At 40.4% G+C, this 12,430-nt stretch overlaps 1 protein-coding gene across 1 annotated transcript; it reads right to left on the reverse strand.

The window, feature by feature from the left end:
* Positions 1 to 11,518: 11,518 nt before the first annotated feature.
* Positions 11,519 to 12,073, reverse strand: LOC131894078 (enhancer of rudimentary homolog). Its single transcript, XM_059244234.1, has one exon. The coding sequence runs from the start codon at positions 12,047 to 12,049 to the stop codon at positions 11,738 to 11,740; it is 312 nt and encodes a 103-aa protein (XP_059100217.1). The 5' UTR covers positions 12,050 to 12,073; the 3' UTR covers positions 11,519 to 11,737.
* Positions 12,074 to 12,430: the final 357 nt, after the last annotated feature.

Raw genomic sequence — 12,430 nt, forward strand, 5'->3', positions numbered from 1 at the left:
GCACAACTCGTTGGTTTATTTTATTTTTCTCTGTTACAAGTTTTGATATTTCATAAGTGTGAATGATTTTGTGTTAAAAATGTATGACACTTAAATGTTTGCTCATTGCGGTCTACGGTTCAGTCTTCTTTATTTTATTTGTTTATTCATTTTTGGATTACTTAACAATTCAAGACTCTTAGAAGATGCATTTAAAAAAAAGAGGCGTTGGTTGCTGATCGCATACAATATTGGCCTCCACAATCGGAAGGCCCTCTGCACATGCGTCAGTACGCACATGTGTCAGTACGCACATGCGTCAGTACGCAGATGGCATACTTGATGAAGCACACTCCAACTGCACGCACACAGTTCACAGGGAGAGTGACCGCTGCTGTCCCCTAGCTCTTCCTCCTGATCGTCTACCTGCCCAGAATGGTGCTTCAACAAGTCATTGTCAACGGGAAGCTGTTCATTACCCAAGGAAGAACAATTCAACCTTACCTCAAAGTGTGGTGTGCTTGAATCTCAAGAGCCCCAAATGATACTGAGAGGATGTGTCTGAGCAAAATTCACCACAAATATGCTGAATGTGGAGTGAATGCTGGATGGATGAGAGGAATAAGAAATAAGAAACAAAGCCCCAAAATGTGCTTAGTGTGCTCAGGTGAAAGGAAGAAATGGGAAAGAGTGAGAAGAGAGCAGATATTGCCTGACTTCTGGAATTTAAAAATGTAAGATCAGTGGGTGGTCTGAAGTGGCAAGCGTACTCAACTCGACCTTCAACTGTGACCCAAATAATTTAGGCTAAGTGTGGTAAGAAAAACAGTAATAATATGTACACGTTGTTTAAGGCATGTTCTTGCTACCTGCTCAGGTTATCTCAAACTTGTGATTCTCTTGCTTCACATGGTGCGTGTAAGATATGCAAACACATAAACAAAAACAGGTATGCAAACACATCTAGCCTCCATTATTTTTATTATCGTTTTTATGGACCGCTATTCTTTAACCCATTCATGTGATATTTGTTGAACACATGATGGGCTAGGTACACTTAGCTCACTATAGTAGTACACAAAGTATCTCTTCCCTCAAGGAACTTCCAGCCTAAGGTGCTTGAGGAAACAGAAAATACATAAGGTAAGTATATGGGATGCTACATAACACTGCTTTGGGGAGAAAATAAACACATAAAACGGATAAGGAGTTTGGGTCTGGGATAGTGAGTAGGCAAGTGCAAGGAATTTTCAGGGAAGATTTCACTGAGCAGGGGATATTTGAATAAGGACCTAAAGCAGGTGAGGTATGAAAACTATGCAAACATGTGAATAACTAAATGCAAAACTCCTAAGGTCTTCCCTGGTGTGCGCTCAGCACAGCAAATCTATCAGCATGCCTAGGGCTAAGCAAGACAGAAGGAGTAGGTATGACAGGAGGAGGTCTTATTGGCTGTTGTACAGGTCTAGGCTTTGAATTTCCCCCTCGAAGATTTCATGCACAGGAACAGTATGATCTGTTTTTTCCCCCTAGGAACCCCTGTGGGATGTGCTAGAAGCAGGGAGGTGAATTAGTAAGCTATTGAAGCAATCCAAGTAGGAGGTAGTCCTGGTGTAAGTCAGAGTGGGAACAAGAGTCCATTAAAAAGTGTTCAAATTGTGGTCCTATGTTTAAAGGTGATGGTTCTGAAAGACTGGTTCTCAGCAACCATATATCACTGGGGAAAAAAAATAACCATACATCTACATTTGGCCCAATCTATCACACCCACATTGTGACTACTGGGCATTCATTTCTCCTACTCAACTCACCTGTGATGTCCAATTCAATAGCTGCATGTGGTCATTTTCAATGAATTAAAAGAATACAAAGTTTAAAAATTCAGTTTCTCTGTCTCTAAAGCACATTCCCCACATGCTATAGCCACAGGTAGTTAATGGCTATGCTATTTAGACATAGCAAGCCAGGTCCATTTCCATCAATTCAGTCTATTAGACACTTAGCCTCACAGAGTGCAGGCCCGGAGAAAGGCAATGAATAAATGGCAGGTGAACGTTTGGTCCTAAGGTTGCATAAGAACACGCTGGTGTCTGTTGTCCCAGACTGCAAAGCTCTTCAGTACACTACAGTCTCCAACTTACTCACTTACTATTCTTTAACTTGATGATCATGATACACCAACAATACAAACGTAGTGGAAACTATACTTCAAAGTGAAACAAGAAGCCCTTTCCTTGATTATCATCATATGTGATGCAATAAATACCCTGGCAATACAGGCTGTCTCCCCAGCAGCCACACATTCAGGACAGCCTGTGATCCCAGCACTTGGAGATGGAGGTAGGAGGATCAGGAGTTCAAGGTCATCCAGAGCTATAGGAGAATGTCCCAAAGCAAACAAAGAAACAAGATGATAAACGACACCTGCGCTATACTGAGTTACTAAGTGTTTGGCCAACTGTGTATTCAACATATTTTTACATTACTTAACTTGGTTGTTATTGTTAAACAGGGTCTCACTGTTATCCAGGCTAATTGATGGACACAAGTGATCCTCCTGCCTCAGCCTCTCCAGTAACTGGGACTACAGGCATACACCACTACATTTAGTGTGGTCATATTGTGTCCCCCAATATATTGTGCATCCTAATAAACTTAGCTGGGGTCAGAGAACTGAACAGCCACTAGACAGACATAGAGGCCAGAAAATGGAGGCACACACACTTCTAATCCTGTCACTTGGGAGGCAGAGATCCAGGCGGATCTCTGTGAGTTCAAGGCCACACTGGAAACCGCCAGGCATGGTGACTCACACCTTCAAACCCAGGAAGTGATGGCAGGAAGCAGAAAGGTATATAAGGTGTGAGGACCAAGAACTAGGCTTGTTAAGCTTTTAGGCTTTTAGCAGCAGTTCAGCTGAGATCCATTTGGATGAGGACTCAAAAGCTGAGGAAACAGGATCGCCTGGGAAGTTGGCAAGGTGAGGTGGCTGTGGCTTGTTCTGCTTCTCTGATCTTTCAGCATTCACCCCAATACCTGGCTCCAGGTTTATTTTTATTAATAAGACCTTTTAAGATTCGTGTTACAACTTAGCTGAGTTAAGATAGTCTCAACTTGGGGCTGGCCTATTGGGATGTAACCCCATAGTAAACTGAGGCCTCTCTGTACTGTGTACCAACCTTAAAAACAAAAAACAAACGTCAGTACAGGTGCACAATTACAGTTACCTTTTTACTTCTATCCTCCCACTCTGCTAGAAAATGTTTCACCATCAAACAATTCCTGACAACATTTGAGAAAAGAAAAAGTCCCTGTTTCCCTTCAGCCACGGACCACTTTTCCAGAACTATTCGACAAATGAAAAGCCAAGGTTTCAAAAGTAACATCGGTATGCAGGGGGGATTCCATAGAAAAACATATTTTTACTACAATAAATATTTTACTTAACATTTTCCCCAAGGTAGAAGTGAACGATGGAAATTACCTATTCCAGTGTGTATTCAAATTATAAAATTTCCTTGGGATGTTTCCAAGGAGACGGCACAGCATAGCGATGCAACCACTCTGTAGTGAATGACAAGAGGACGCAGTGAAGGCTGTGGCAGGGAGCAGAAGTCCCAGCTCACTTCTATCCAACCATCATAAGATACATACGGCCTTTGTCCCAGTTCACGGCAGAAGGCTCCTCAAACCTGTGGGAATTTCTGAGAGAAGGGGTGCCTTGATACTCGTAAAGGACCCCTTTAATCCACGTAAGCTCATGCTGATGAGGAACATTAAGGTGGGTTAATTAAGCCAACTTCTGGTTGAGGATGGTCCTCAAAAAAGATCAGCTCAGGTTAAAGGACTGGACCCTTCAGCCCAAACCACCCACTGACCTTGAGGGAAGGGAGAAAGTACGAGGGATTGGTCTCAGTAAAAACTCTTAAAATGGGGACAAGCAAGATAGATCAGGTGACCAACGTGGTACAAGGTGAGAACCAACTCCTGAAAGTTCTCTAACTTCCACGGCAACACACACACAGAAAAACAGGGGACAGAGAGAGAGAGACAAAGAGAGGGGGGAGGAAGGAAGGGAGGGAGAGAGAGAGGCATACACAACTAAATTTTTTTAATTAAAAAAAAAAGGAAGCGGGAAAATGACTCAGCAGTTAAGAGTGCTTGCTGCACTTCCAGAAGACCTAGGTTCAATTTCCAGTACCCACATGGTAGCTCACAACCATCTGCATCCAGTTCCAGGGGATCTGATACCCTCTTTTGGCCTCCAAGCCCATTCGAATAGATATACATGCAGGTAAAACATCCATACACATAAAAATAAATCTTTCTTTTCTTTTTCAAAATCATTCTTAAAAACAGAACTTATGGAGGCAGAGATTTGATGAGTCTGAAGTTTGAACATACTGTGTATTGTGAGGGTGTGAAAAGCCCGAGTACCACAGCACCATCTCCACACCCATGCATCTTTGGCTCTTCCTGGGAGGCATCCTTCACCACAGTGCCTTACTGAGTTCCCGGACATTCTAGGAAATAAATCAGAACTGATTCATGGCTGGATGGGCAGCAGAAGAGGTTCCAGCGTGGGACCTGCTGTTAGCAGTTGATGTGGAACAGCCTTAAGGGACTAAGTATTCTAATTTATGAGACATGGTGCTAATTGCAGGTAGGTACTACTGAGATCAGATTGTAAGGCACATATTTGATTTCCCCAAATAATTGAAGACTAACTTGGTAAGGAAGAATTCCACATAGTAAAATGTCAGAAGTGCTGTGTGAATGGAGAAACAGCTTCATTTGTCCTTTCTTAGGCTTTCATTTCCTTTTCTATGAATGGGAAACATGGGCTTTCCTGATTTACAAATTCCACCGTTCTAGTATTTAAAGAACTCTCAATTAAAAGCTATCATTAATTTGATTCAATTCATGCCTTTGATCCCAGCACCTGGGAGATAGACATAAGCCTACCTCTGTGAGTCTGAGGCCAGTGTGGTCTACATAGTGAGTTCTAGGCCAGCCAGGGCTAAATAGTGAGACTGTCTCAAAAAAAAAAAAAAAAAAAGGAAGGAAGGAAGGAAGGAAGGAAGGAAGAAATTAATTCTGAACTGTTACCCCACCACCAAAAAAATCCATACTAAATGGAGCTCTTCAAAACTCAGAAAGTGTGGGGCAGGTGAAATAAACCTAAGGAGTACTGTGAACATAGCATGCTTGATCAACCTCCTCAGGGGGCCTTCATAACACTCAATGAGTCAAAATTAAGCACTACCCCCTGCTACAAAGCTGCTTGTCATAGGAACCTAGGCCCTACCCAGAACCAAACACTGACCAATTAGAACTGTTGTATTTCGATCCCTCTTTTGCATAAACAGCCCTAGTTCACTGGATCACAGTAGACAGTTCTCTAGGGCGGCCAGGGCCCTGATCCCTTGAGTGTACTTAATAAATAAACATGTCTTCACTGAGGGAGAGGACTGACTACACAAAGCTCTGGGATGTTTGGCGGGAAAGTGAAAACAAGCATGGCCATTGGGATGATACTCAGAGTGCACCAGACAATACTCAACATTAGTGAGGTTTACATTATGAGGCAGGGGACTGACTGCAAAGGAGTGTGGGCTATTGGGTGACTTCAATGAGTGAATATTTTCACCATCCACAACTCTGGCCCACCACAAAAATACACATCATTCATTTACCTTAAAAAAAAAAACAACTCTAGCATTGACCATTTTGCCTAGAACATAGAACATAGGAGATATTCAACAAAAGTCCATGAACAATGAGTGAATTTTCTCTCCTTATTTTGGACAATAGCATACTATTTGTTTAAGAATTCCTTTGGTTTCAGTAGCTCTAAAGAGATAAAGTTTAGTGAATACTGTCAACAAAGTATGTACATGTTTAGACACGTGTTTATGTAGATATGTGTATGTGTATATACATCTTTTAAAAGAAAACGAGTTTCTAATTAAAAATACTTGCAAGAAAACTGCATGCCTGAATGGCATTACAGACAGATAATAATAATAATAATAATAATAATAATAATAATAATAATAACAATAATAATTCTAAAGCAAGTGGAAAAACATTTCCCAATTTATTTTGGAAGGTCAGCACTTCTTTGATACCCAACCAGATAAATAGTTTCAAAGAAAAGAAACTATGGAGCAATATCTATTATAAAACTTGATGTAGTGAAAATAACTAGCTAAGTGAATCCAGCAACATATAAAATGGATAATTATCATGGGCATTCTTGTACCTCTTAGATAAAACACCTACTTGTTGAAGTCTAAGCCAACAGGAGTGAAGTTGGAAACAGGGCCTTTAAGGGACTGATTAAGATTAAACAAGCCAAGCCGGGCGGTGGTGGCGCACGCCTTTAATCCCAGCACTCGGGAGGCAGAGCCAGGCGGATCTCTGTGAGTTCGAGGCCAGCCGGGACTACCAAGTGAGTTCCAGGAGAGGCGCAAAGCTACACAGAGAAACCCTGTCTCGAAAAAAACCAAAAAAAAAAAAAAAAAGATTAAACAAGCCAGATATGGCATGGAGGTGACTGCCTTTAATTCCAGCATTCGGGAGGCAGAGGCAGGAAGATCTCTCTGAGTCTACACAGTGAGCTCCAGAACAGCCAGGGCTGTTACACAAAAAATCCCTATCTCAGAACAAACAAACAAATAAACAAAATAGATTAAATAAAGTTATAAAGGTGGGTCCCCAATCCAATAGGACTCATGTTCATAAAATGAGTAAGACACAGTTTGATCTTGGACATTTAGCATCCGGATTATAAACAAACAAATAAATGTAATTACTTAGGCCACTTAATCTGTGTTTTGTCATAGCTGCCAAACAAATTAATACTATGTCATGAAAAAATGGAATTCATCATATTAATATAAATTGATTTAGAACTTGAAAATCAGCTAATTCACCAAATTACTGGTTGCATAATATACAAAATTAAGTATTGGACCAGTACAAAAAGCCTCTTAAAAATAGATAGGCATTTCTGATAGACTTGCCATAACAATATTCACACATATATATCTTCTCGAGTTACTCATTTGGTCTATACTGTCTACATTATTGAGATAAAGTATTTCATGGTATTTCCCTGTTACTATTTTAATGTCTTCATGACTTGTGATATTGATACTGAGCATTTATGTCTTTATCTAGTTTTTCATCAGTTTGGCCAGACGCTCATCAAGTTTACTGATCTTTCAAAGAGTCAATATTTTATTTCCTTGATTTTTCTTTTTTATATATTCTCAAAGATTTATCTTTATTCCTATGTGTATGCATATGTGCCTATGTATGCATGTATCACCTGTATGTAGGTGCTCACAAAGGCTATTAAAGGCTCACAAAGGGTATTGGGTTCCCCTGGAGCTGAAGTTACAGTTAGCTGTAAGCCATTAGATGTGGGTGCTGTGATCTGAACTCAGGTTCCCTGGAAGAGTAGCAAGGGCTCTTAACTACTGAGCTATCTCTCCAGCCCCTCCTTGATTTTTCTATATTCTTTTCTCTGTTTCTTATTTTATCGATTTCAAGCTCAAGTGTTTCCATCTTTACTTTAGATTTTATTTGCTTTTCTTTGTCTAGCTTTTAAGGTTGCATCTTAGAAAGAGTTTAATCTTAAATTCAATGGTGGGAGAAATCACGTAAATGGTAAAGTGGTTCAAACTCAGTAAGATAAAAAGTGAGCACCCAGGAATCACTATGGAGCCAATGTTTAAGACTATCTCCAGATCCTAAAAGTAATCCTCCAGTGCTCCCCATACTCCATAGTAGTCCATCACATCCCTCTTCAGCATTATCTTCTCCTCCTGTATCTCCTTTGTTTCTATCAGATGCCATGCCTTCATTGCTCAACCATTTCAGTCAGAAAGAACTTAGCTTGGTAACTTCATAGCCTTCAGGAGACAGTCTGATTTGAGGTATAAAAAAAAAATGTAGATAGATAAACAATTTTCCTTGTAGGCTCCTTTTCTTGATCTTGTTGAAAATGGATTCATCAGTAAAGAGAAGCAAGGCTGAAACAACGATGTGTTTGCCAAACCAAGCTAGTTTCCTCCTACGCACAAAAGAAGACTGTATTTCCCGGCATGACTGTATCCAGGTGGGGCTCCATTACTGGTTCTGGTTAATGGACAGTCAACAGAAGCAATACACACCTGGAACACAATCTCTAATACATCCTCCATGTTCTCTGTCTAATGAAAGAGTTGTCAAGGTCAGAGCAAGCAGAACAGGTGTCAACAGATTTCAGGAAGTAAAAATAAATAGTCCTTTTTATTGTGTAACTGCTGAAATGAAAGATTTCAATTACAGTAGAAATACTACTACTCTCAATAAATAACTAGTCAAAACTTTACACAATCAAGTGAAAATAGCAATGATGTTATATGCTTTAAAAGAATTCTGTTATGCAAAGGTAATGGGTCAGCTATGCTAAAAATAGTTAACAGCATTATTATGTTTATTATACTACATTTTGGGGAAAAATCACAGCATGAAAGAGTAATATTATTAAATACACACACACACACACATGTTAACATGACAAATTTCAGGGACTTCTATTACCTACTCTGCTGGATTGACTTTTGTGGGATATCTTTAATGAAGTGACCAGTCTGAAGAGTGTTAAATATATTTGCAACCAAAGTTGTGTTCCGGCAAAGTGGACTAAAAGATCTCCAATAAGGACACCTGGAGTAAAATGCCTCATTAACTGTGTTAGACTCATCAGAATGCAACTGACATTTCTCCCTGACTTTCTCCCACAATTCCTCTGTTCACTGGCTTGCTAAAATTTTGAGGCCTCTTCCATCCTGACAATTACCTGCTCAGGATGGATGAATGTCCAAAGCCAACACAATACATGATCTACCTGCAGAGTAATGATAATGAATTACATTTTCATTTTTAACTATCAGATTCACTAAGGAAATTTTTATGAGTTAACAAACACGAATATTATTATTATAAATATTCAGTCACAAATGTATCTGTGAATATTTGCACATCTTTTCATTACTAACACAGATATTTCATTCCAAACACCTTATAGCACTGCATAATAATGACTTAGTACCTAAAATGAATTATGTTTCAAGAGCTAAGAATAAATTTGATAGGTGTAAATATTTCTGTGTATCTCCATTTACTACCATGGCAACCAATTAAAATAGGTGTGTTTAATTAGTTGTTGATAAAGCACTACGTTACTATTAATAGATAGCGACTGTTAAGAATTGCTTCTAATATAGTTATTGTAAGTGACCAGTTTATCACCAGAATAGACCAATTCACTTGATATTACTAAGTAATAATCTCACTTTTGCATTAAGAAATTTTGTTGTTGTTGTTGTTGCTATTGTTACTTGCACTGGTATCTTAGTTACTTTTCTGTTGCTTTGATAAAAATACCCTGACTGAAAGCAGCTTAAAGAATGTATTCTATCTTAGAGTCCCAGAAGGATGTAGTGCATCATGGAAGAGAAGGATGCTAGCAGAAACAGGAAGCTCCCTGGTCCCGTTAGCACACAAGAAGCAGGACAGGGCTATACACCTTCAAAGCCAGCTCCCAGGGACATATTCCTCCACCAAAGCAGCACCTCCTAAAGGTTACATAACCTCTCCAAACAGTACCACCAACCGGAAGAAAAAAATGTTCAAATACACGACGATGAAGGACATTCAAATGATAATAACTGTCTTCTAAAAAATTTAATAACTTGGCAGTGATGTATGCTTGTAGCCCTAGATACTTGGCAGGCTGAGAAGTAGGATTCTTTGTGTCCAGAGATTCAAGGCCAGCATGGGTAACATAGAGAGACCCTACAAACAAATGAACAAACAAACAAATATCCAGTCTATTCCTTGACTAAGTCTTAACAAATATATATTCAAACAAAAGAGAAAATTAATGTAGTGGTAATCAATGTTTCCTATGAAGCTAGCAGTATTGGGGATAGAACCCAGGGGGTTACACATACTAGACAAGAGCTGTAGCATTGAGCTATATTTTCAGCTATCATTTCCCTTTTTATTTTTAGATAATGTCTCACTATGTTGCACACACTGGCCTGGAACTTTGGGTCATCCTAACAAAGCCTCCCAAGTAGCTGAGACTACAAGCTTTTGCCACAAGACCCAGCCAAAATAAAGCAAAAGATACCCTTTACTGGTCATTATAATTTTCAAATGTTAAGGATGTGCCCTCTAGTTTTATAACACTGAAATAACATTCTAGAGATTGTTGGAGGTATAGAACTAGAGGAATAAACCACACTATCCTCCTGAAAAATTTTCCACAAATGGCACAAGAGGTTGCCTGTGGGTTGTAGATTACCCACAAAATATTATTGCCCTCCCAAGTTCTGTGTAATGTTTATTCACTAGAACTAAAAACATCCACTCATGCTAGGACAGCCAAGGAAAGCTACCCAGAGAAACCAGCCTCTCCTCTACACAGACTGACCCCAAGCCTGTCCTAGGTGGACATTCGCAGCCACCACTGCTCCTTTTCTACCTGCTGCTCACCATGACTTCTTGAGTCCCCAAGAATGTTGAAGCTCAACTGATGTCATGCAATCCACAGTGGGAAAATCCACCGGAAATCTTCTAGGTCAACTCCCTGAATTTAATACAGATGTATTTGCAAGTGAAAAAAAGTGCAGTGTATTTAACCAAGCTCAGGGTACTGGGTTTGGACTGACTTGGGCTGCACTCCACTTGGACTGTGGTGGGATTATGTGGCTGGAATCTGGGAAGTCTCACACACCAGCACACTGTGGTGCCCTGTCTATCTGCAGACCACATCATGAACCTTTGGTCTATTTATTTATTTAGAAACAGAATCCCTTCCTGGAATCCCAGCTGACCCGAACTCAAGGCAAGACTGCTGCCTCAGCCATACAAGTGCTGGGATACAGGTTCGAGCCATCACGGCCTTCATGGTAAGGTCTTTTTAAATGGGTTAAGTTTACTATTTAAGTTCATAAATGAGATGATTCTAACAGTGAGTAGATGGTCAGACCTAGGCTTTTTTTTTTTTTTTTTTTTTTTGAGACAGGGTTTCTCTGTGTAGCTTTGCGCCTTTCCTGGACTTGGTAGTCCAGGCTGGCCTCAAACTCACAGAGATCCACCTGGCTCTGCCTCCCGAGTGCTGGGATTAAAGGCGTGTGCCACCACCGCCCCGCCTTAGGCTTTTTTTTTAAGGGGTTGTGGCAGCTCATTCCAGTAGGGCCAGATGAAGCCAAAGACGTAAAGGAAGATAAACTTGACTTCAGCATTTCTGTTCTCAGAACAACCCAGGCCTTTATCCTGCATGTCTTCAAGAGCCATATCTTTTTTTTTTTTTTTTTTAACATTTTTTATTTTTCACAAAGACTTTCCCAGAGGACATAACTAAGCTCGTCACCATCCCTACCCCCCACAAAGGGTTGGTGCACTCACTGCTGTAAAGCAGATACAAACAGTTTCCAGGACTGGAAACAACCTTAACTGGCAAAGAACACTTTCTGAATTATCATAAAAATGTTTAAGTAAAAAAAGAAAGGAAAGGAGCAAAGGGGCAACGGTGGTTTGGAATGAAAAGATCATTCACTATCGTGTCATACATTCAATCTTGGCTCTAGTAACAAAATGGAAACAGGGTTACTATCATACAAAATGTTCACTACAGCACGCTGTATGCACCCTGTTCCAAGCCCACTCTCAGCTCCCAACGCTTCCAACTCAACTACTTCCCAGCCTGTTGGGCCTGTCGACGAAGGAGTACGTAGATCTCTTTGATCCAGTCTTTGTTATAAGGCTGGTACGTCTGTGTATCAGCTCGGTAAACAAGACAGCTGAGATCTGCCAGATCATCGATAAAGTCAAACAACTGACTGATATCGTAGGTGATGGAGGGGCTGTTGGGATTCATTCTCTTCAGATGTTCTTCATACATTTTACAAACACCTTCCATGCACTCATTCACAGACTCATAGTCAGTGTAAGTCCTGCCTTCTGGTCTCTTGGTAGGCTGTACCAACAAAATGGTGTGAGACATCGCGCCAAACGCTTTGCTGCAGCCGTCACTAACACCGCTGCCGCTGCACACTGGCTCAGCCACAGCGCCGCCAAGAGCCATATCTTATTCTCTTTAGTACCGTCTGTGCTCAGCCCCCCCTCCTCTACACAATTAGAATTTACCTGTCCTTAAAGCCAACCTAAACAACCAAAGGATTCTTCTGCTCCTTATTAGTGTCTCCATGCCTTGATTTAAAAGGATCTTTTAATCCCCGAACCTTAGAAGATCTTAATGATGAGTGAAGGAGGCGAAATCTCAAGGTCCACAATACATTAGTAGTAGAACTTTCTATGCTGGTGAGTCGGACCTGAGGAAGAAAGGGTTAGTTTGTGAGACCCCAAGTATTATCAAATGGGACAC

Source organism: Peromyscus eremicus, chromosome 17 (genome assembly GCF_949786415.1).
Source record: "Peromyscus eremicus chromosome 17, PerEre_H2_v1, whole genome shotgun sequence".
Lineage (NCBI taxonomy): Eukaryota > Metazoa > Chordata > Mammalia > Rodentia > Cricetidae > Peromyscus > Peromyscus eremicus.